At 40.2% G+C, this 25,310-nt stretch overlaps 1 protein-coding gene across 2 annotated transcripts in view; it reads left to right on the forward strand.

The window, feature by feature from the left end:
• SCUBE2 (signal peptide, CUB domain and EGF like domain containing 2) overlaps nucleotides 1-25,310 on the forward strand; it is a 38,758-nt gene that overhangs the window by 1,471 nt on the left and 11,977 nt on the right. The window contains exons 2-16 of one of the 2 annotated variants that reach the window (XM_071761793.1): nucleotides 479-601; nucleotides 1,049-1,174; nucleotides 3,666-3,800; nucleotides 8,728-8,853; nucleotides 9,227-9,343; nucleotides 10,215-10,304; nucleotides 11,162-11,278; nucleotides 12,278-12,400; nucleotides 14,177-14,293; nucleotides 16,295-16,417; nucleotides 16,891-17,007; nucleotides 17,617-17,703; nucleotides 18,380-18,484; nucleotides 19,717-19,872; nucleotides 20,221-20,424. In XM_071761793.1, the coding sequence (XP_071617894.1) occupies nucleotides 479-601; nucleotides 1,049-1,174; nucleotides 3,666-3,800; nucleotides 8,728-8,853; nucleotides 9,227-9,343; nucleotides 10,215-10,304; nucleotides 11,162-11,278; nucleotides 12,278-12,400; nucleotides 14,177-14,293; nucleotides 16,295-16,417; nucleotides 16,891-17,007; nucleotides 17,617-17,703; nucleotides 18,380-18,484; nucleotides 19,717-19,872; nucleotides 20,221-20,424 (1,866 nt within the window). The remainder of the gene's footprint in view (nucleotides 1-478; nucleotides 602-1,048; nucleotides 1,175-3,665; nucleotides 3,801-8,727; nucleotides 8,854-9,226; nucleotides 9,344-10,214; nucleotides 10,305-11,161; nucleotides 11,279-12,277; nucleotides 12,401-14,176; nucleotides 14,294-16,294; nucleotides 16,418-16,890; nucleotides 17,008-17,616; nucleotides 17,704-18,379; nucleotides 18,485-19,716; nucleotides 19,873-20,220; nucleotides 20,425-25,310) is intronic. The other variant, XM_071761794.1, reaches the window with a different exon arrangement.

Genomic DNA, 25,310 nt, shown 5'->3' on the forward strand with positions numbered 1-25,310 from the left:
TCTAAAAATTATTTAGCTTCCTGAGGGTGATGTCACAGATGCGACCAAGAACTCCTTCAGAAGCTGTTTTTTGTTCACCAGAAGAATGACAGTCTCTAATGTACCTCTGTAAAACTGTCAGCTAAAGCCCATGGAGTGTCTAGTCCATAGTAGATTATTTTGGATGCATTTATAAATGGCTACAAAGGCTTAATACAGACTTAATCTAAATCACATGCAAATACACCTATAGCACGTCATTATAAAGCTTTACAATTAAAATGATAAAAATTCATAATTAAATTTAAAAAAACATGAAAATTTTAGTTCTCCATAAAAAATTAAGTTCAGATACAGTCTGTGGATGTTTCTGTCCTGACTCAGAAATACATAAAACGTGTACACAGACTGCAAATGGATGCTCAGCCTTGGGTGATGCTTACATGTGTGTCCTGTTCTCCACCTCCTGATGTCCCTTCTGAATCTTGTCTTTTCACAGACGTGGATGAATGTGCCCTGGGGTTTGATGACTGCCACCCAGATGCTATTTGTCAAAACACCCCAAAACTGTACAAGTGCATGTGCAAAGTGGGTTACACGGGTGAAGGAAAGAAATGTGAAGGTAAAGTGATGGGAGCACTATGCCTTGCCAGTGTCAGCATGAGGTATTTCTAAGAGGGCAGACCCATTAGAAATAATGCCTTAGAGTATGCAGGATGATTTTAAATCAAATAATTAATTATTCACCTGATTTGCTTCCTATTTGCAAAATCATAGACAAACGGATTGTATGGCTTGATCTCATTGATTGACTTGATCTAATAACTAGGTTGCTGTTTAACCAGTAGCCTTAAAAACTATAAAGTTACATGGGAAACTCATGGCATTTTGTCAGTTTTTATGAACATTCAGCAAGTACTGGATATGTGGATATAAAGTATAGTCCATTTGCAAGACAATGGTAATTTTTTGGACAGCAGTTGTTGCTCACATGTACACGGTTGCATTTCTAACTGTCTATAACACTCAAGGAAGCATCCATCATATTGACTTTTGCTTAATTCCTTAGACATTGATGAATGTGATAATGACTTCAATGGAGGCTGTGTCCACGAGTGTTTCAACATTCCAGGAAACTACCGCTGCACTTGCTACGATGGATTTATGTTGGCTCATGATGGCCACAACTGCCTGGGTAAGAAGTGTGTTCATGAACACTGGGAGCTGTAATGCTAACGTAGCCCTTTAACTGCATCCATGGGAAATGCTGGTGATCTGCTGGGCTGAATCTGCTCAGCTAGAGAGGAAAGTTATGTTCGGGATTGTGGGTGGGTACTGATGTCTCATCCCAATGTGACTCTTTCCCTGTCTGTAAAAGAGGAGGAAAATTGTGCCAAATTTTGGTTAAGTGCTTTGGGTTAAAATGTGTGAAGTGCCCACACTAAATGTTACACTAAATGAGTTTATGTAAATTAACATGCTGCAATCATCTTTTCTCTTCCAAAGTTAGTTTAGGATAATTTCTCAGGTATGTTTCCAGGCTTAGAAATCTTCTCTCTTTTACATCTGTAATTCTGAGCTTATCACTTTGTGTCTGACTTTTTCCTGACTTGCAAGCTGTAAAGGAAAGGACAATTAATGTGCAGTAGCTGTATGTGATTGAGGCCACTGAAGTACAGAGGAACTAAGCTTGGAGTTTCCTTGGTTGGTTAGAATGAAGAAAAACCTTGTCAGGATGTTTGTTCATATTCAGCCCTTCATGGTAACCTCAGCTCAACTCCACTGTGCATTTACACAAATGCACTAGAGAGAAATAGGATGGCCTTCCTATTATTTTAAAATAATATCAGCAGATATTTTTCTTCCTTCTCTACTGATGTATTCTCTTATCCAGTAGCCCCTGTATTTCATACTTCAGCTGACTTGTTTGTGATCATTAAGACTTAGACCTAACTTTGACCAAAACCTGCTACCTGCTATGTTACTGAGAAGCTGCTCAGTATTGCATGGCAGACTTTTAAAAACAAAATGTAGTTGACATACAGTAAAATTTTTACCACTGAGCTGCCAATTTTGAGATGAGCCGTAAATGTTAAATAAATATTTTGGCATGCAGCAAATTGGATCACATCTTCTCTTAATCTGTTTATTTACTTCGTTCACGCCAGGGTTGCCCTCCTCTCACCCTTATTTTTTAAGATCTCGGCTGTGTGTCTGGGTCTAAGCCAAACAGACAATTACTTGTTGGAAAGAGATGATTTTTTTGAAAGCTTTCCAAGGTCTGTAAGACCAAAACATCTGCTGGAGTTCAAATCTGTAGTGCTAAAGACTCATGGTGGCTGTTTATTCATGATTGTTTGCTCATTCACATCACTGTGGAACTCTACCCAGCTTCTCTGTGATGGAGATGTGTCAGCCGCTCCTTTTGCTACAGCGAGTCACATTCTTCTGCATCCAATTGGCTTACACATTGCCTTCAGTAGAAATTAAATCTGTTGTAATACTGTTATGCTTCTTACTAAAAGCCTTTCTCTTTCTCCTTTTTATTTATTTATTTATGGTTTTTTTTTTTTTTGAAGACAGCTGTTTTATGCCAGAAATGCTACAACGTTAAATTAAAAACATTGTACTGTCAGCACAGGCACAATGAACAGAATGGGGAGTGATCATGATGTTCCATCTGAATTTGTAAATGAGACCAGTGCTTTGTCTCAGCAGAGTTTTGTCCTGTTTCTAAGGGACTAAGCATTTTTACTTCTGTTAAAATTGTAATTTCTGAAAATGAGGGTAGGAAAATTCTTTGCCAATAGTGGTTACAAAACCTTGTACTTATTAAGGGGTAAAATTCCAAAGCATTGGAGGTTGGGGTGAACACTGTGTTGTTCAGAGGCTTAGCTGAAGTTTTTTGACTTTTTGTTTCTCTTGGCTGTCTTGCAAGCAGTCTTTCTATATGCTCTGGTATTGTTGAAGATCTGAATATTGCAAAATCAACATTAAAACCATTTCTAGAGCCTCTGCTTTAGTCCTTGAGTGCAGTCAGGCAACACAGCAGCAGCCTTGCTGGTAAGTGATGGTGACCTACAGTCGAGGGAGGACAGCAATAAATTGAACTGATGTGATCTGTAAGTTCTAGCCTGTGTGGAAGTAAGGAGCAGAGCGATAGGTTTTAAGCTAAATTTATTTTCAGGTTTATGTTTTACTTGTTCCACCTTTGCTGGGGCAGAACTTTTGGGGAAAAACCCCATCTTTTATAGCTTGGATGGGTTTGGAGCCAAATCTGCATCCCACTGAGCAAGACAGAACTGTGTATGAATGTTCAGCCTAGATGTAAGTGTGCCAGACTGCTGTGTGGTGCTAATGTCCAGCTGGACTGAGAGGCTTAGATGGATTGTTGAGCTCTGCTTCTGGCTTCACCAAGCCTACTCTGCCTTAGTTGTAATGGGTGACATCAGTTAGTTGGCCAGCATTTATTTGGAAGCCTGTGACTGATTAGGCAAAATGCAAAAATATGCTTTCCCAAGGGTGAAAACACAACAGCAACAACAACAGGTTAGCCTGGGGTGCCTAAGGTGCTGAGTGATGATGTGCTGAGCAGGAGCCAGTCCATACTACACACTGAGTGGCTTCTTCCCGTATGAGTGTACGGGCGATAGAACAAAGCTGATATCTCTCTGTGTCTCTTTCAGATACAGACGAATGCATGTTCAACAATGGAGGTTGCCAGCACGTTTGTGTCAACACCGTGGGGAGCTATGAGTGCCGCTGTAAGGAAGGGTTCTTTCTGAGTGACAACCAACACACATGCATCCACCGCTCAGAAGGTACTGGCTGCTTCCCTCGAGGCACAGAGCAGGGGGTTTTGACAGAAGCCGACTGCAAAATATCTAAACCAGCTTCAAAAGTAATTTTTGGTTGAGTTTTTCAAAGCTGCAAAGTGTCTTGAAGTTCTCACTCCTTTCAAAAGGAACGGTGTATCAGAATCTTCTAAGTGACTTTGAAGACTCTTTACATCCCTTCTGCCCCTTTGATCCCACTTGTATGTCTGCAGTGTTGTGCTTGTCAAAGGCTGTACTGCTGTACTCACGGAGTACTTCATACTCTGTCCTGATGCAGGGAACTGCAGCAAATTGAAGGACAGTGAATTCTGACTGTTTCCATTGACTTGAGTTGCAGGGCAATACCTGTGTTACTTTCAGACACCTTTTAGATTCTCTCTGCAGTGTTTAGGTTTCAGCTAAGAGATTTATTGTTTGTCAGCCCCTCAGGTATTCAAATTACATTCTTTGTTTTGAGTGAAACCTTTATGAAGCGACCTTTGAGAGATCAGAGAGCCTTGGATATCTAATTAGGGATCGAATTGAACAAAATTATTGTGGATGCCCTTAAGGAATACTTTAAAGTGGTTGTTCAGATCAGGGAGTTGTCCATTGAACTGTACAGTGAATATCTTACTAAGAAGTATTTAAAGCTGCAAAGCTTTCTTTAATCTATGGCTTATTGTTGGCATAACTGTAAGAGGAATCTGAGCATGAATAAACAAATCTCACTTAAAAAATCCCCATAGTGAAGAGATCAACATTTATAGACATATATGGCCATCCACAGATGAGTGTGCTGAGGTGGCTGTCATCTGATGTAGCTAAATTGATCTTCTGTTTGAATTAAGAATTTGTATTTTCAGCTTCCCTGGTACAGGGCTTGGTCTCAGGGGGTCTGCTGATGGATGCTGATTTCTCAGGCCGCTGCAGGAGCTGTGCCAGGAATGGGAACAAGCAGGAAGGGGTGCTGTGGCCAGGCAAGGCATTTCCCTTCATGTGGCCTTGCCAGCAGTGATGTGTGTTTGTGGGTGTACATGGGTGAAAATCAGTTACATGAATTCCTTGTCCTGTCCAGTGTCAAGGGAAGAAAACCTTCCAGCTCTTTGAGAACCTTCTAATTCTCCTGATTAGACAGCAGCAGCATTTCCTGTCCTTAATATTTGTCCCTAAATTGTAACTTCGGAATTCTGTCTCTGTTATCTTATTTTAAAAAATGCAGTTAATTTCTTTTAGCTTTTTGGCAAAAAAAAAGGCTGTTCTTTCCAAATTTACACCTAATTTAGTTTATTTTGGTTTTTTTCTTATATTAAAAGCAAGAGTAAAAAACTATGACACATTTCCTAAAAACTACTAAACAAAATGTTTTCATGAAACCCAATCTTAAGCGAAACTGCATCCTCTTTTTGCCTGAAATGGGCTTTTTTTCCAACTGAAATACAGAAATGTTTGTTTTCCTCAAAAGCCATTTTTTCAGGTTACTGTGCTGTGACTGTTTTCCTTGTGCACCCCCCCCCCCTCTTTACTGTGAAGAAGTGCTCCTATGGTATCCCTCACTTTCTTTTTTCTTGGGTGGGAAGGTCTGTTGTAAGCCAAATCTCATTGCTTTATCTTTCCCTTCACTTTGTTCTCTGCTTTACTGCTCATGGTAATTTTTTTTATTCTCTGCCTTGTACATGCATCTCTCAGTGTATATAATTTATTAGTTCTCTTTGAGACCTCACAGCATTGATGGAAACAGCATTTGGCACCTATCCAGTTTTGCTTCTTATCTACGATGTAAGGGGGTATTTCCTTCCCTGTGTCACAGCTCAGTTAAAGGAATGCTTGAGAGACCACCTTAGTGGTCTGCAATACTGGCCTCTACATGCACAGGAAAAGAGTGAACAGGAGTTGAGATAGACAAGAAGAGAGGCTTGGGGCTGTTGTATTCCTCCTGATGAACAGTGTAACAGGAGAGCCTGAGAGTCACCTGCCCTTCCAAGTGTCTCTGCAATTATCCTCTGGTTTCCTTGTCACCTGCTGTCACAGGGGACTCAAGGTTAGGTAGCTATTAGAGGAGAATTTGATAATGACAGTGGATGTTTCACCTGATATGAATTGTTGTTCTGAAGCACAAGGAGTCTCTGAGGTTCTGCTTAAACCATGGGAACTCAGAATGTCATGGGAAGTTGTGCACAATCCTCTTTTTTTCCTTGGCTGTCTGCTCTGAATGAGCTCTTCTTCATCTACAGGTGGAAAAATTGATTTGAGATGCTGTTACAGCAGCTGGCAGGGCAGCCATGCACACGTAGCTTGTTTCTGTGCTTAATTTTTTCCATATTAGACACTATAAAAATTTGAAGGAAAACAGGAGTTTCTCATGAGCAGCTATTGAGTACATCATGTGATTGCTACTGCCATGGATGAGAAATCTTGCTACTCTCCCTTGTGGTGTTTCCCAGTTATAGCTATCTACATGTTAGTCTGAATCAATGGGAGTGAATTAGACCTGCAAGATGAAAGCCAGATGTGGTGAAATTTGACAAAAATTTGTTTGGGGTTTGGTTCTGGACCACCATCTGCCATTGCAACAGCTCTGGATCAATGTCACCAGGGAGACTTTGTCCATGAAGGAGCTTGCAGTCACACAGTTTTTATGGTTTTACAGGCATTTTTAAAATAAGAGGTTTATTAGACATCTTCTACCACCTTTGGAAAAGAGCAGCAGCTTTGTAGTAAACCCTAGAATGTGTGGCTATATATATATCTCCTATGAAAGGTTGTCTTTTGGGTCAGCTCTATTTTGGTGGGTTTGGTCATGTAACTTGTTACACAATGAGTACTTGGTTATTAAAATGTATCCCGCTTTGGGGAAGTGCAGTTGTAGCTTTCTGTGGAGGCCTGATTGAATTCTGCTCAATCCCAAAATGAGAATTTAAATAATTTGTCTGATGTCAGTGAACTTTACCAAAGTACCTGCTTGAACAGTTTCCCCTTTGTAGCTAAATAGAGACAAAAGAATAACTTTGCTAACAGAAACTAAGCTGCTAATTCTCTTAGTGCCCTCTAACACCTCTGAGCTTACAGACCAAATCATACTGCATGCTTAAGAACAGAAATGTCACAAAAACACAGGAGTTAATGAGGCTAATTTGTGGCCTCATGGGTTGTCTCATTCCTTGACTGACAGCACAATAATGGATGACAGCTTTCATGTGGGCTCCTTGGGCTGTCTGTGTGCTGCAGGATTTGAAGTGTCATTGTCTTGCTAGAAGTCTACAGAGTCCTCACTGTGGGAAAGGAATCAAGAAGCCACTAGAGCAGAATAATCTTGGCTCTGCGATATCCATTCCTTTGTTGCTTGAAGCTGCTTTAATAGAGAGCTGTAGCTGGTGCTTCAGATGGTGGGAAGAGTCATTTGCAGAGCGAGGACCTAACTGCAGTCTAGTGGAATAGTGGTGACAAGCTGACCTTACCAAAAGACAGTGGTTTGGTTTCATTTAGTAATAATGCTGCGAAAAGGGCTGTGTAAGGATATCACAGAATGTGTAAAAATTATATAGGGTGTCGAATTGTTCCTACAATCCCTTCTTAGCAGCATGGTCACCCTTTTCATTCTCTCTCTGATTGTGCATCTGCTCAGCTTGGTAGAAGTTCACTGGGGTAATGTGGTATTGGCCCTTGGAACCAAAGTATGCTTCATTTAGTCTTCTCAGATGAAGTGTTCTCAGCAAGAAGAATGAACATTTTGATATAAAATATCTTATAAAAGCCAAATAAGTTGTGTCCTCCATGTATACATGACGAGAGAATTCAGAATTCAGTTGTCTTCTCTCCCAGTTTTGTACCACTATAGAATACTTAAAAAATCTGTGGTGTAGTGTTAGAAGTCATTGGTCTCATGAACCCATTTGCTAACTCATCCAGCTGCTTTGTAGTTGTGTGTGTACTATTGTTGTGTGTGTACAATTGCATGTACTGCACAATTGTGTTCCCATCTTGCCAACAGCAAAGGCATTGATTTAGCTTAAATGTGGGACAAGGTGAAAGAAGTCTTTGCAATAATTCCAGGAGTGATTTCCCCCTATTTAATTGACTTTAACTTTTGCAAAGACCAGGCAAGACACTGGTAATCATTGAGTGCTGGTTCATGAACAGCTGGTAACTGTCAGAGACAAAAATGACAGGATGTTTTTAGGAGGTGCACCAAAAGGAAGAAAGTCACATTGCTTTTTCATTTGGTTAAAACAGCCACTGGCACTAAATTCTGTCCAGCTGGGAAGATGTCTAGAAATACACAACACTGATATCCCCCATGGGGTTATTTAGGGAGGTATTTATTGAAATCAGAAACAAACAAGCAATCAAAAAACTGTTAAAACAAAGGAATTGACATACAGCAAATGTCCAATCTGCATTTCTGGTCACTACTTGGTCACTGCTGAGATAGGTTATGACTTTGGGAATCTGCTTTGTAGGCAGTAATTGAAATAGGGATGACTTTGGGACTGCTGGCCTGGGCATTCCTGTGTCTGGTGGGTGTTCTTTTAAGCAGAGAAGCAAGAACTTTACTTAAACTTTGTTCTTGCCAGGTATCAGCCCCTTTGCAATTTTTATAAATGAGATGAGGAGGTTTTATTGACACGGGTATAAAACGGGAGCATCGGATCAGAGTGCAGATGCTGTACAAATCTAGGGGTGTTGGTTTTTGACCTTGCAGTCAAAGGACATGGGCATAAAAATGATTACAGATCAAGAAACTTGGGGCCGTTGACTTTGCAGGATTGAACTTTATGCCTTTGCTGTCTGTAGGCTTTTATTTCTTGTTCTGACACTTTAGAGTCTTCCCAGAAGTAGCAGGCTCTTGTCTGTGTGTGTGCTGAACTGACTTTATTTGACTGTTGTGGACACACAGAGATGCTGATGCTGTCTCACTTGCCCTGTTTTGCAGAAGGGATGAGCTGCATGAATAAAGATCATGGCTGTGCCCACATCTGCAGAGAAACACCCAAAGGAGGAGTTGCCTGTGAATGCCGACCAGGATTTGAACTGTCCAAGAACCAGAGGAGCTGCATTTGTATGCAACATTCTGCATATGCTTATGGTTTCCTAAAGTGAAAAAATAGTGTTCTGTTTGCAGTGATATGGGATTTGGTATGTTACAGCTAAACAGGGATGTCATGCCTAAATTGTGTGCATTTGAATCAAACTAGAATCAGTGGCTTTGCTGGACACTTCTTGCATGAATCTATTTTTTTGCTGCAGTGTCTGTAGTTTGGGAGCTGTGCCATCTTTCATAATGGTGGGAAGTTTGGCTGCACAAGAGTTCTGCAGTGTTTCGGTCCCAGGGGGCTTCTTCAGGGAAAGGGATGTGTTAGGAAGGTGTATTGGATGGGCACATGGAGACACAGTCTTTCAAAGGTTCTGGAAGTAACATATCTTCTTCCTAGTAACATGTAATCATGGAAATGGTGGCTGTCAACATACGTGTGATGATGCTGATAACGGGCCTATTTGTGGATGTCACCCCAAGTACATCATGCATGTGGATGGGAAAACCTGCCTGGGTCAGTATACAGTGGAGGGAAGTATTTTTCTGTTGATGACTGATGCTAGAGTGTTCTGATGTTGCTGTGTGTGCATGGTAAATGCTCCTCATAATAGCATGGCTGGAAAATGTGAAGGAATCCAAACCTAAGAAACCACTGGTGCATGAGTAAATTGGTTGGGCCCAAGCAACCTATGCTTCCCTGTGTAAGTAAGTAGCTACCTAATACTTGACACTAGTGCAGTCTGTATTCACTCTGAAGGACAAGGCCTGTCACTAACCAAAGAAGATTCCCTTCCCTCAGGGATATTTTAGGTTCTATTTCTTGTGTAGCATGAGTCAGAGAGTCTAACCAAACAGTACACTTGTTAAAACCAGAAGTCTGAATTCAATTACGGTACAATTTTTGCAAGGCATTTATCCAGTAAATAGGGCACTTAAGGTTTATAAACTTGTCCAGTCTCTGGATGAGTTTGTTGTCTGTTGACTGAAAACAAATGCTTAGGGGTAGCTGCCTGGTCCTTGTATTAGTCCATGGTAGATGATGACAGTGTGCTGCCTTCACAGCAGAGTTCATGAGAGTCTATTCAGTTCTTTCATCTTGTTTGGTGTTCACTGCATATCTCCCGTTATGTAAAGAATACTGAAGAAAACATGAATTGTGAAGAAGCAATAAAACCAAAGTATTCTCATGATTTTGATTGTTAATGACGTTCATTACTTGATTTAAAAAAAAAAAAGAATATTTCTGCATAATCAGCTCTGACTGTATCTAATACAGTGTCTGGTGCAGCTCTTTGCGTGTGTGTATGTACTGAATATCAGATGAGGCTTCTGATCAGGGCACCAGACCTGAGCATTCATTTTCTTTTTTGACATGTTCCTTACAGAGAGGGAAGATGCTGTTGTTGAAATTTCAGAGGGAAACACTACAGCAGGAGCTGATGTGGACAAGAGGGTGAAGCGACGCTTGCTCATGGGTAAAAGTGCTTATCCAAAATAATTTTGTTATTTGCTGAAACTTCTTACATTTAAGAATTAAGTTTTTTTATTGTAACCTTTCTTACATTCAGCTCTGGGCTGAATTCTTCTTGAGATACTCCAGTCCCTTTTAAGGAAATAATAATATTCCATAGAGCATAAGAAACTACGTACATTGTTTGTGATGGTCAGTAGCAGGTGTCAGAAACTTGCCCTTGAAGTAGTGTTTGTTTCCATGGTACAGCAGAATCCCTTCTGTGCTTTGGTTTTAGCCAAGTGATTGTGGAAGAAGCAGTGATTTACCTGCTTCTTTTCAACTGGAAGTACAGTTCTGTATGTAAGAGAATTGGGCCCAGTGGTGGATTGCATCTAGAATGACATGTTAGGATACAAGGCCATCTTGGTCTTCCTAGAGGTGTTCACATTTGGTCCAGAATGCCAGCCCCTGAGGATCTGTCACCACTGGGAAGGCACTGATGGGAGACAAAATCCACTGGTTTGGTAGTGCTGAGTCTAACCAGGTATCTGAGTGCTGATGGGAAATGTCAGAGGATCAGCCAGGATTGAATGTGGGCATAAGGAGACTGACTGACAGGAACAGAATCATCATCAAGGAGCAGGGATTTGTGTTTAAGGACAAGAATCTTAGTTTGTAGAGTCTCCAAAAAAAAAAAAAAAAAAAGGCCATAGCTGAGGCAGGGACTTTGCCAGAACGTGTATTTAGTATTTGCTCATGTATACAAGACTAAATGGGGTTTAGTATCAGTGTGCTTGCAACTGTCTCTTATATCACATAATATTTCTTGTTACTGTTATAATATCCCTGAGCAAACTTCAGCTTTATCTTGTTGACCAGAAACGTGTGCAGTGAATAATGGTGGCTGTGATCGTACCTGTAAAGATACATCCACTGGAGTTCACTGCAGCTGTCCTGTTGGATTCACTCTCCAGTTTGATGGGAAGACGTGTAAAGGTGAGTGTTTCACTTGTACATGTTATACACATGCACACCAACACCTGGCTGTAAGGTATTCATCTCCAAATGATGAAGTTACTCCAACATCCAGAGCAAAGCCAGTGTGTGTAATCTGGCTTTAAGAAGGATTTCAGCCAGGGGTAGAGACACAGTTTCCATAGTATCAGGTGCATCATCTGCAGAGAACCTGCCCTCCCCCTCACCACTTTCACCCCTCCTGCCCAGATGGCCTCATTTTTCACAGCTGAAGTTTGGCAGGAGGTAATACAGGTCTGTGGTAGAGGTCAGTACTGGGAGAGGTAGGTGTGTATTACTTACTTACTGGCATACAGTCCAATAGTCTGCTATTTTCCCTGCTGTCAACTGGGTATTAGAGCAGTTTGTAAGTAAATATCAGTGTGTAAATATGGATGTGTGAGTAGAATTAATTATACTGGTCCAAGCAGCTCTAAGAAGAGTACTGTAAAGGAGCAAAGGGACTTTTATGTTGTATATTAGAGTACATTTTCCAGTAATTAGATGTTAAGACTGTTCTGCTAAGCAAAAATGATGGAATCTCCATGCTTGAGCCAATTAATATTAGATAAAGAACTTATTCTTATGTTGGCATGAAAAGGATGGGGTTTCTTAGGAAGTCTCTGTCTGAGTTTTCTGCAGGGCTTAAGAAGAGGAAATGGAGAGAATGTTGAAAAAGCTTAGACCTGTTAGAGAGTATTTAAGCCAAAGTGTTTGTAGGCAGAATCTGGGGAAGTGGTCTTTTGTGAACCTTACTGTAATATGTTGAATAAAAGTAAATAACACTGTCAGAGGGCTCAGTGGACCAGATCATTCTTAAGAGCTGTATCTGACCTTCCTTAAAATCTGTAGTGGTCTTGTTAGATTTTGTTAGGCTTCTCTAACCAATTGGATGTGATCATTTTCTGGATATGGCACTGGAAATATGTCATATGTACTGTGTTTATTTGCTGAAACACTTTTTTTTTTTTCTCGTTACAGATATTGATGAATGCCAGTCCAATAATGGAGGCTGTGATCATTTCTGTAAAAACACTGTTGGCAGTTTTGATTGCAGCTGCAGAAAAGGATTTAAGTTATTAACAGATGAGAAGTCTTGTCAGGGTATGTGTACCAGAGAGGCAGTAGAACAAATCAGTGTGGCTTGGACATCTACTATAATGATGAAGTGATAATGGGCTCCAGAATAATTTCCATGTTTATTTTTTTTTCCTTTCTGAAACAGCCATTGACTTAATACATTTAGCTTGATTGAGGGTGTATGTTTAACAGCATAGTGAAATGGAAATGACAAAGATAACATCATATTAAAAAAGCTCTTTATGGGGATAATGGTTCCCTCTCCTCTTCTGTTAATGATCTTAAAATAATGTACAGGGAGAAATAAACTGTATCTCTCTGCCCATCTTACTGACTGTGGCAGTGAAATGGTTTGGGTTTTTTTTTATGGGACATGTAGATCCCATGAGTTCATTATTTTGAAAAAAAAAGATGTAATGTGATCTATGAAATTATAAGTCTGTAGGCAGACTGGAATAACTATTCTCTAAAAAATTGCGGAGCATTTGATTTTTAGGATGACATGGATTTCTCCTGTGTAACTTACAAAGCATTTTTTTTTTTCTGTAATAATGTTTTGTACATCTTGAGTTAGCAATCCTGTTTAGGCTGCTTAAATACATTAAAATGTAAAGATCAGAATGGTCTGTGGTTTTGTAAAAGCTGCAGTATGAAGCAGTACTAAAGCCAATCGGCCAGCTGGACAGGTGAGGCTTTCGTAGACATCCAGCTGACATTAATGATAAATTTCAGAAAGATGAACTGGCCAACACAAACCAATTTTCACCTGGGTTTTTGGTGCATTCTTAGCATTTTTAAATCACAGAAGGACAACTATTTATATAGAACAAACTTACTATGAAAGATAAGATTTTCAAGATAGCTTGTGGATTTTTTTAAAAGAATTGCTTTAAAAATGTATTGGATTTGCATCTCTCTGTTTCTTCCCCTAGTTTGTTGCAAAAGTGGTGTCTTGAAGTGTGCCAAAGTCTGAGAAAAAAAGAATGTTATGTGCCAGTGATGTTGATGTGAACTTTTTTGTATCTTTCAAGATTCTTGCAGGGCGTGCATAATGTACTGGCACAGAAGTTTTAGGTGTTTTTGATGGTGTAATAAGCATTCAGGGCCTCAGAAGGTGATGAGAATTTTACCATTTCACCATTCAATTCTCTGAGATTATTAGAGATACTAACTATGCTTTACAAAGAAGATGTGTGCAAAGTGATTGTAATGCCAAGGAAAACTTCAATTGGAGAAAATAAGTATCTTAGCAGCCTTTAAAGACAGACATTAAAGTACACAGCGTAATGCATCTGTGGAAAAATTCAGTAAATTATTCTGGTCATCTGTCTTCAGGTGCCAGAGAACATCACCAGAGAACATGGTGATTTTCAGCATACTTAAAACAGGAACTGCTTATCCCTGTACAATTAAAGATATGGCCTCTGCTTGCATTTATGGGGAAAAGAAAAAGGCGATAGTTTATTTTTGTAAATCTATTTCTGCATACCCTAGGTAGACTTTCCTTAATGAAATAAGAATTTTGTCAGCATATTTTTTTTCTCTCATAGAAGAGAAATAATTTATTTCAAATATAACTGTTAAAAATGTAGCAGGAGTTCCCATGTTTGCCAAGAAAAATCTTGTTTGACAAACTAACTGTTCTTTTGAAAGTTGTCATTTCATTATGTTTCATTATTTGCTTCAAAAGAATTTGCTTAGTTTACATAAATCTACACATCTCTGTGTCCAACTTTGTTAGCTCATCAGTGCTCCCTTGTCAGGCTGAAGGATGCTGATGTGTCCCTTTGTAACTTGCAGACATTGATGAATGCTCTTTTGAACGGACGTGCGACCACACGTGCATCAATCATCCAGGCACCTTTGAGTGTACTTGTAACAAAGGATATGCTCTCTATGGCTTCACACATTGTGGAGGTGAGTTAGAAAAAGCCACTATGAGCCATGCTGCTAAGAGTGCTGCTGCCACAGGTGTAGATAGTGACTGCAAGATGTAAGCTTATGTATATGCAACAGGAATATAGAGTAAATTTTACTCTTTGCCATGAAAAGGAGACACAGCAAAAATAGAAGCTAAGCCTACTCACTTCTGCCTTTGCTCAAATGATCTTCCCTCCCTGCATTCAGAAAGCACCTGTGACTTTAATGCATTTTGCACCTGGGTGTGAAAGCCATCATTTGATGGGTTTTACACATGCAGGAGTCTCATTGACTTCCACGAAAATTCACTGGAGTAGGACTTAAAGCACAGGAATCTCTGAATGACTTAGAAAATTATGGTTTTGGGGGTTGCCCTTGTGCATAAGTCAGAGCCTCCTGTGATGTACATTGGAATTTAACTGATGCAGTACCACTGATTTACATCAACCAAGGTTAATGCTCTTAAATCTTTTACATTTCCTACAAGAAAAGTTCAAGGAAAGAAACAAAGGTGTTCCCAGTACCTCAAAGTGTGTCAAGTGTGAATATTTCTGCAACAAATCCTAGAATTAAACACAAAGGAAACATTAATAACTGGACATTAAGTTAAACCTGTGTTATATAAGCTGTAGGCAAGACCTTACTGACTCCATATGCCTTATTGCTTCTGAGGAAGTTAGTCCTTGTATCATATTAAATCCTTCATTTACTGGCAATCACAGTTTACATTGGAGCTGGTAGAGATATTGAGCATACATCTTCTGACCTATAAAGAAGAAGTCAGTAAGTGTTGGAGATAATAGGTTGTCACTCCATGCAGTGTCCTAGCAGAAGTTCAATGAAAACCAATGCTTTGGGCTGACTTTAAGATATCGTAGGCAGCAGTACCAATTTAAGGTGTTGCCTTCTTTCTCCATTATTCCTCTGCTGCTCATTCTTCTCCCTGCTGTCTCTATTCTGTTTATCTTCTGAAATCAACCTTCACAGTGTTTTCTACCAGTGTTGCCTGCCACAGGCATGGCTGGCCAGAGCAGTGACAAGAACCTGTTATTGCCATTGAGAAGTGTACATAAAAATGAGTACCCTCAGTTGCACAAACTTTCTGGGACTTGCAGGAGATTTCTTAATGGCAGCTTTCTAGGCCTACATATAAATTGCAATAAAGCTACTGGAGACAAGTGAAGCAGCCATCAGGGTGGATCTGAGAAGCAGAGACCTCAAACTTTGCATTTCCCTTTGTTGAAATTCATGAGATTCCTGTCGGCTCATTTCTCCAGCCAGTTGAGGTCCCTCTGAATAGTGGCACAACCATCTGGTGTATCAGCCACTCCTCCCAGTTTTGTATCAGTTGCAAACTTGCTGAGGGTGAACTCTTGTCCCATCATCCAGGTTTAATGAAGAGGATAAATAGTATTGGCCCCAGTATTGACCCCTGGGATACACCATGGGTGAATGGCATATTCTGCATCAGCATGCAAGGTTGCACCACAGGCAGTATGTTGTGGTGTCAGGAGTTTCTTCTATTGGCATTTGTTAGCATTTATTGGGTGGGGCAAGGCACCAAAATTGGATAATTGGCCCAAATGGACAGTGGTGCTACAATGGTGTTATTTGCTCACATGGAGTCAAATGGTGTTCTGTGGCAGTTGTATCTAAGCACTGTGGGGGACTGGTCATCATGGATCCTGTCTGTGTTGCCTGTCTTCATTCTAGATTAGAAATATTAATTAACCAGACACAGTCCAGTGAAGTAGTGATTTGGTCTCCTTTTCCTTGAATTATTTTATCATATTGCTGACATTCATCCTCTCTGCCAACATTTGATTAATATTTACATTTGTCAAAGTATTTCCATTAAATAAAGCTATTTGAAAGTGGCAGTCCAGATCTTTTCCAAATCCTACTAAGCAGATTTGTGTGCATGTTCACCTAGTGGAGTTAGAGAACATAAATTTGAAAGCATAACTTTTATAAATGATTTTTACCTTTCCTCTGTAGATATTAATGAATGTAGTGTCAACAATGGGGGTTGCCAACAGCTGTGTGTGAACACGCTGGGAGACTACGAATGCCTGTGTCACTCTAACTACAAATTACACTGGAATAAAAAGGACTGTGTTGGTAAGATGCCCAGTAAATACATTTCAACTCCTGATGTGTCTGGCCATATGGTTATAGTCAAATCTGAAATCTTGATGTGTCCAGTTAAGTGGTATGAGTCATTATTCCTGGTATTCCACTTTACTTTTTAGTCAGGCGTGATGGTACTGATGTTGAGGTTAGTAAAACAAAAAACCTCCCCAAAAACAGGAGATACTTTGAGGGATTTTTACGCTTGCTTTCCTGTGCTTTTATCTAGCTAATTCTTCTACTTCCTTTTGTTTCTCTGCATGAGAAGGTTTGCTGATGACTGCTTTACCTAAAAGGAAATTACTTATGTGGTGTGATCTTCCAGTGATGTTATTTTGCTTTGATTTTCTGTTTAAGTATCATATTAATTGCATAGGTGCTCCCAGGTACCAGCTATGAAAGCAGCAGCACGCTGCTGTAAGTGGATGTTATACTTCTGTCAGTATTTTTTTTATCCTAATTAGAGACAAAGGGTCCCTTGCCTGATAATATGTCACCCAAGGTACTGCTGCACTGCACCAAGAGTGGTGGGAGCAATAGATGCTTCTTAAGCTGCTCTTCGGATGTCCAGGTATTTTCTGGTAAGTCAAAAACAAGCATGTGATTCTATAGAGAGTGTAAGAGCAGCAAACTTCCTAACTCTTATGGAATCCCCTAGAGGTAGACAATCAACAGAGACCTTCCCTCTTTCACTATAGATAATAGAAGGCTATATCCCTGCCAGTGTCCCAGGAAAGCCCCCCTTTCCTTGTCTTTTATAACTGCTCTACCCTTAGATTCTCTTCTCATGACAACTGTCTTTTTGAAGCTGGGGAGGACAGGGCAGAATTCTCTGTGCTCCCTGGGCCATTCCTTAATTGGCCCTGAGAGCTGCTGCTGAATGGGGTGAGGGCATTCCAGCCCTGCGTGGGGTCTGAGATTCTGCCTGAACAGCCCTCCAAGCCCACAGGACACAGCATGCAGGCTGGGGCACTGCTTATGGGACAGATGCTGCTTTTCTTCCCAAACCCTTTAAATTGCTCAGGAATCAAGAAGCTTGAACGTAGACTATTTTACAAACAACATTGTTGACAAAGGTGAAAATGTTAACGTCAATGAACAAATTAAAAGTGTATTTTATGCTAGTGGAGTATCCAGTCTGTGCACAGTTCCTGTGTCTTTACTGTTTGTTTGTATGGTCTGTCTGTTAGGAACACAAGACGCCTACACCCTCACCTGTGGCAGGTCATCTCAGCTTAAGAAAAAGCAGCAAAATACAAATACATCCAACTGGTTGGGTAATAACTAGATTCACTGTTGCATGTTTTGACTGATTTATTCTAACAGATAACTGTGAAATAAGGTTATTTCTATTGACTTTGTTTTCCCTCGCCGTTATACTCCCTCTGTTTTTTCTTCCTCTTCCTCAGGATTGCAGTTTATTATTACAGCAGGAAATTTGCATTGCACTGCTTCATCAGCAGGAAAAAGAAAAACATCAGTACTGATATAAACAGCTAGGCTAGGAGAGTCCTGCCCCTTTTGAGACATCCAATCTGGACAGTGTTTGCTATAAACAATATTATTTAGGTTGAGCTGTTGCACAGTAAAGTTTAGAAAGCATTTAAAGCTAAGCAAACAAGAGGTGTTATTTTATATAGACAAAACTACATTCTGTACTGGTTACTGGTTTGGAGAGTTTCCTTTGATTTCAGCTGACCTTTATTTGATTTACCCAATCTGGACTTGATCTCATTATTTTGTAGTTTTTATTTTTAAATATTATCTGTCACACTTTGTGCCACTTCCATTTGTGAACCAGCTTCACAGCAGAAGGAAGCTGGCATTTCTAGGTTTTCTGTGGTGACTGCTTTTTCAAGTGTATTTTTTGATATGATCATTATAAAGCAGCATTAGAGTTATTTGAATTTTCTATTCCTTTTTTTGAAATAACATCATTGTTTCTTCCTGAAGATACTTCAGCCATCAAGATAAGTGTAACCTTTAAATTAAATGAAGGAAAATGTAGCTTGAAAAAGACTGAGATGTTTCAAGAAGGTCTGGAACAGATGATACCAGGTATGAATATAAAAATTCAGGTAAGCAGGTTAGAACGATAGCTCAGGGGTTGTTAAGTATGCTCCAGATACAACATACACCAAAAGCAATGCAAAGAGGACAGCAAACATAGTGAACCACACTCCTTCCCAGCCACTATTATTGCAATAGTTATTTTGGATCACAGGACTTCTCTGTGACAGCCATACAGTCTTGTTAGTAAAGTCCTCCTCCTTTTTTCTTTGTAGCACTGCCAATAAATTCACAGTAAAATCAACCATTCTTTTCATTATTTTGATTTCTTCCTTTTCTTTCTCTTCTTTCTCTCTTTATCCTTTCTTTCTGTTCTTTCCTTTCTCACCTTTCTGTTCTCTCCATTTCTTACTGTCTGATACCTCAATGAAGAATTTCCCAGCCTTTTATTGTAACTGTATTGCCAAAGGGTTATTCCTCTTTTCTCTTGTCTTCCTTTTATACTTCAGCAGCCCCTGATGGACACAGGGTGGTCATCTCTTCCATCTGATCTAAGGCAGAAAATATAGCCTAGGAATGTACAAAGCGAGCAGAAAATGAGGAGGATTACATTAAAAAACAAAAACAAAACAAAACCAAAGGGGGGAGCTGGGGGAAGAAATCATTAAACAATTTGGTGAATCAGCATTGCTTGTCCTTAGAAGAGTAACAGTGAGAAACTACACTCAATGCTCAGTGAAGGGTTATGTACTCTGGAACCAAAGGTTATTTGGGGTGTTGTCTTTAACTAAATTTGATTTCCTCATTGAAACCTTGCAAATGGACTCCAAATGTCCTGTGTATGCAGCTGCTACTTAACTTAAACACCATTGTAAGCTAACATGTTTTTCACATGCTTCATATGGGTGAAACTTTTTTCCCCTGGAGTAGCCTGCCTGATGCAGGCAGTGTCCTGCTTTTAGGATGCTTTGTGTAGTGCAAAGGCAACTCACTAGAACCTGCTAGCAAAACCCAGGGGAAGGGGTCTGAGCACTGCAGCCAGGCTCTCATCCTGGCAGTGAATCTTTCCTCAAACCCCTGTTTGGTGCCAGAGGCTCAGCATCTGAAGGTGCCCTGTGGGCAGGGTTCTGTGTGAGGGGGTACCAGTTGATAAACTGGCCAGACTGTTTGTATTGTTTGCTCCCCTTTAACTCTTCCTGGCAGTGTATGTGCTGAGCACTGGTGAGTGCTCAATAACATAGCCGGCCAAGTTCTTGCTTCCTTTAATTTTGTTCATACAGAGAGACAAAATTCGGTACTGGAGAGCTTCCACTATGTAAACCTAACATGCAGCTCTGGCAAGAAAGTTCACGGAGCCCTCAGTAGAATGACAGCAACTAAAGAAATTTTTATCACTGCGGACTTTGAGCTCGAAACAAGCCAAAAGGAGGTGACAGGTTGGTTGGGAAATAACCCAAGGTGCAGTTTGAAGCTTCTTGCTGTTTGCTCCTTAATTTCTGTATTTTTCACTTCTATCTGTATGCAAAATGGTAATAAAAAAGTATCTCCTGTTTTGAAAATGAATTTTAATGCTACAAAAAGATTCAGGGCTGGGGATAATTTCAAAGAGCTACCCATGGGTTAAAGTCTTGCGATCTGAGTAATTTCCTTCTAGCCGGGTGATGTTGCCCTTAAGAATTTCAGACTTGTTCACAGAATTTGCTTTCTCAGTGATTGGTCTCTTGAACTGGGTGGATTTTTGTGCACGGTCACTTACAGTAGCTTTCACTCTTAATACTTTTCAGACACGTGCGATGTGCGCTGTGCTCGGAAAAAGACTGAGAAGAGATTCCGTAAAACCATCCGAACCCTTCGGAAGACGGTGAGCAGGGACCAGTTCCGCATCCGGGTCTCTGGCATGGACCACGAGGTGGCCAGAAAGTCTCTCAAGATATCGGAGCCACAGCAGTCGTGTGGCGTAGGACAGATGCATGTGGGTAACAGATGTGGTAAGTCAGTGTAAGCCAGTGGGAACAAACCATCATGTGTGTTTTACTGGTTTGCTCAGGCCTGGTGAGCTCGGGGGGGGTCATGGGATGCTTGTCCAGGAGAGAGGAGGGATGTGTGTGAGGCAGGGCTCACTGTCTGTGCTACTGAGATGTGTCCCTCCATCTATTTGTTGTTGGCAGTTGCTGTGTTACAGAGTAAGGGCTCAGTGCATTGCACACTGGTATAGCTGATGCACAGCCTACAGTAAGCCCAGAGCCTGGAAATGCAGGAGTGACACCAGGAGCCAGTGGCATTGACATCACCACTGTTATTTTTAAAATTGCATTTAATATCCAATGTAACACTGTGTTCCTCAACTTGTGGTCATCTCTCCTTTGTTGCGAAGAAAAGACTGATCAGGATTTTAAACAATCACATTCTTTTCACCATTAAAGCTCAGAGTTCCAGAGAATCTTCAAGACGGAGTTATAAATTCATGAAGAAGTAGGGGATATATAGGCCAATACTGACAAAAATCTTAATTATCATGGCACTGGAGGGCACCACCATAACGCTGCCCTGTAATGAGTACTTCCAAAGCACAAAAGTTAAGAAGGAGAGGTCAGATGTTATCTTAACAAGGGCCTAACAACCATGACAGCTAATTCAAGCAGCATAGGGTAAGCAGCATGTAGGTGGTTTTGTGACTCAGTGAGCCTTTAAAATGATTGTCAGATTGAATTAGTACATCTTCCAGCAGCCCGATGTCTTTGGCCACAGAACAGATTTTCCAAGCTAGTGTTGCTAACTCTGGGAAAACATGGATTCATAGACTAGAAGAATGAATTAGTGTCTAAAACATCTGTGCAAGCAAGAAGACTAGGGAATTACTCAGGAATTCTGTAAAAAAAAGCTTTAAGTTATTTTCTTTCTTTTTTTTTTTTTTTCTTCTTTTTTTTTTTTCTTTTGTAAAATTCTAGTAAAACTGGAAAACTTTGAAAAGTTCATCAAGATGACTTCACATTGATGCTGTCAAGCTGTTGTGCTGGATGCTCAAGGAAGGCTTTGAACAACTCAGCCTCAGTCCATTGTACAGAGCATAGGGTGGCTTTCAAGCCATTTGTGATTTCATCTGGAAAAACTAGCAACGAGTAAGCTAAAAATGCTGCAGATAGAGGAAACAAGTTCCTAACAAGTTATAGTTAGGAATTGGAGCAACCAATTATTTTTTTGTTGTTGTTGGATAGCTGCAGAACTAGTTTAATTTCTCATTACAAATGAAAAGCTTACATGGCATTTCTGTGCTAATACAGAGAGAAAGGGGTTTTTTGGAGAATGCCTGGAAAACTCTGGGATGGTGAGCACAAACGGCCTGTACATGGTTAAAACAGAGACTCTGAGCAAATTGAAATCAAATGTTTTGAAGAACAACTTGTAAAAGTCAAGCCTCTTCTGCTGCTGAACTGATGCCACAATTTACATCCTAACAGGTACTGCTGTGAGCAGTGGAACAAGATCTGACTCCCTGTGGGTCTTGTGCCTGAGTGTTCCATTTGCTCATGCCTAAGAGGGTGCAATCACTAGGTGAAGCACCCTTTCTTCAGCTTAAGTACTCAGACCACATCTTGTGTAGATTTGCTGTGATCGAACAGGAGATGAAACTTGCACCACAGCCCTTTACTTACATGGATGCTAAAAGGGTCTGTCTTGCATTTGCATGTTCCCTACTTACTTAGATTAAACATGCAGAAATTTACTGTCTTTGAAAGCTCTCATCATTTGTCAGATTGCTACAAGCTTGATAGAAAGTTCACTTACTTGCTGGCAGGTTATAAAAATACACAGAGAGGCAGTGTTGTTACACATGCCTCATTTCCTTGGAAAAAGCTGATTGTCCCAGTGTGGATGGTAAAGGCAGCACTGGGAGGTGGCTGCTGCTGCTTTGCCTGCCAGTCAGTCAGGAGGGGCAAGAAAAATAGACTGGGAAGAAGAGAATGGAGTGGGAACAGAGTGGAGGAAGCTAACTCAGAGATGTGTGTTGGGGAGTGAGGGTGCTGAGATTTGGTTTGATATGATTGTTTTGCAGACCTGCTGGGAACTTCTGGGTAGAGTTGGGGCCCTGCTTATCTAAACATGCTAATGGTTGTGGGGAGAAATTGACTCCATCACAAAAGAGGCCAGGTCAGCAGGTGCATTTAGTGCAGATGGTGAATGTGGTTTCTGGACAGGAAGAGAACTCTGGCAAAGGGAGTTTGCTCAGTCTCACCAGAGGAGCAGGAAACAGTGAGGGAACACAATAAGTCTGGGGGCTTCTGTGATGCAGCTGATGAGTAAAGTGCAGATTGCAGTTAATTGTTTTTAAATGCATTCTTTAAAACAAAATACTTGGATTATAGCTAGCTTAGATACAACTTTGCTGTTTCAGATGGTCTTATACTGGTCCTCTGCTGCGGGGGACTTCCGGCACATCACTGTCTGAAACACGAGTTACATCTGAGTGCAGCAACTGTTGAGGTGGTAGCAACTACTTGTCAGGAACTGATTTAACAAAAACCCCCATGTTAAAGAGAAGCCAATGTCTGTTGGCACCCTTTGGTCCTCATGCACTTTCCACTGAGGAAAAGAGAAAAAACCCAAGCAATTTAGCTACTTTTTCATTGCTTAAAACTGTCATGCCTTGATCACATCCCACGGAGTTGAAAGTACACCTTGCCTGTTCCACTTGGTATTTTTTTATGTTGGATACACAAATACTTTAGGAGATGGAAGGAAGCAATGAAAAATGCCATTCCCTGAGACTGCTGCATAAAAGGGCACGTGAGCAAACCCTTGTGCACAATAGTCACAAATAGATTTATCCAAAGAGCTGCCACTTCAGAGGACAGCAAGCATGAGCAGCACTGGTACAGGAGCTGCTCTGATGTAAATTCTGAGAAGCTTCATCTTGTGTGGGAGGTATTGATGTATTTCATTGTTCAGCATTCAGCAGTTTTGTCCCCTAAGTTTAGAGGGCACAAATAAAATATTAGCATTTCATACAAAATCTCATGTTTGGATGTCGTATGATACAAGTATTATAAAAGTATGAGAGAGAGATTTAAAGAGACAAGCAAAGTGCTGCTTGCCTTTGCAGTTGTTACAATTAACACTTGTGTTACAAAACAGAGAACTGTACGTTTCTTTTAATTTTTTTTCCAATTTTATAAAAATCTGACAAGAAGAAACAGATTGTCAAATGGGAGCAGGGTGCTACTTCTCTGCTAACCTGCATTCTGTGAAAATCATAGATTGAATACACAAATCCTCAGAATCTGTGACCATTTTATGTGACCTAAATGTGTGAAACACCAAAACACAATAACTTAAAAGATGCCGATTCAGAATCAATTTGCATCAGTTATTGGTGATTTTCCTTATAAAGTCAAGGCATCATTCTTAAGAACATGGTGAATTGGTGGATCATGACCTCCTTTATGAGGTTCACCTTCTCAGCTACTGAGATACTACAGCATTTGTCTACAGGAGCAAATGCTCAAAGGCTAAGTGTTGAAAAGAGGGGAAGAGCCTTCAAATGTCTTTGTAACTGTTAATCCTGGTTACTTGTGGGCCCCTCCTCACCCCTCCCTCTGCCCCCTGCCTATTCTTCTTGTTTTTGCATTAGAAAAGCTCTCACTTTTTTTTCCCCTTCTTTAAAACAGCTGCATGAAACTCAAGACAGGGTTTTTAGTGGGTATTGAAGAGAAAGACAGACAGTGGCTACAGAAATGAAGTCGGCAAGAGGCAATTGGTTCTTTTGTTCATTTGGAGAAAAACAATCAGGCTTCTGAAAAAAGGCAAAGTCAGCCAGTGGAACTCTGATTTAATGTCATTATTTGCAAATTTTCAGATCTTGTTTCATCTGGGTGTTTCCCATGTGTCAGGTTGGGACCATGAAGTTCCTAGTTTTGTGAAATGAACCTCAAACTTTTTTTGGTTTTATTTAAACAGGAGACAGGGAAATGTTGAATTCTGAGAGGTGTTTCTTGGAGTGATTTTTTGGCTTTTTTTTGTTTGTTTAATTCTTTTGTTTTTATTTAAAGAGAAGGTTCATTTGGGTCATCCTGATTTCATACACAGACCTATGTATCTCCATTGGATGATTTCTGTGTTGACATAATGTCTCTGTAAGTAAAGTTACCATAATTGAATCTAATACCAAGCCTGTTATGCTAAATGGAGCCCTGGTTAGTGCTGTTGGGCCTCTAAATAGGATTTCCTCATTACCCCTGCTCTGTGCACCAGTAGCAATGTCTGGAACATTTCTAGGTGGAAAATGAGAAGGAACTAGGAGCAGTTTACAGGGAAGGTGATTGTGGATCAAATTGTCTGGACAGTTGTACCACTCTGAAAAGCTTGGTTTGATGTAGTTTTATGAAGAAACTTAAATATATGAGAGCTTGAAACTTTAAAGCTTAGGCATCACTTGGAGTAATTTTAATATTTGCATTGAATAATGGATGTTTGTCAGACTGGAAATAGCTAAATCTGTATCTTGAAAGTATTAACCTCTCTTCTTGTATGCACATAGAATCTATTAAGGCTTGAAGTGTTTGATATGTCTCAGAACAGATGATTGGTTCTAATGATTGTGTAAATGTGGTTTTGGTATCACCTTGCTCATTTTTTAGTAATCTAGCTGATGACAACCTGATTTAGTTTTGAACCTACAGGAAACATTAGTGACCTGATATTTTTTTTCTTGTTGCTAGTGAGCTGAACTGGGGGGATGTACTATGATGCAGACTGAGAAAGTTACGGTTTAAGCCCTAATAAAACTTAACAGGATGAGGAAGGACAAGTAACTTATGACTCAGAATTCTGAAAAGCAAAACTGAGCTGGAGCTCAGTGGAAGTGAGGCACAGGAAC

This window comes from Heliangelus exortis, chromosome 18, assembly GCF_036169615.1.
Source record: "Heliangelus exortis chromosome 18, bHelExo1.hap1, whole genome shotgun sequence".
In the NCBI taxonomy this organism is placed as follows: domain Eukaryota; kingdom Metazoa; phylum Chordata; class Aves; order Apodiformes; family Trochilidae; genus Heliangelus; species Heliangelus exortis.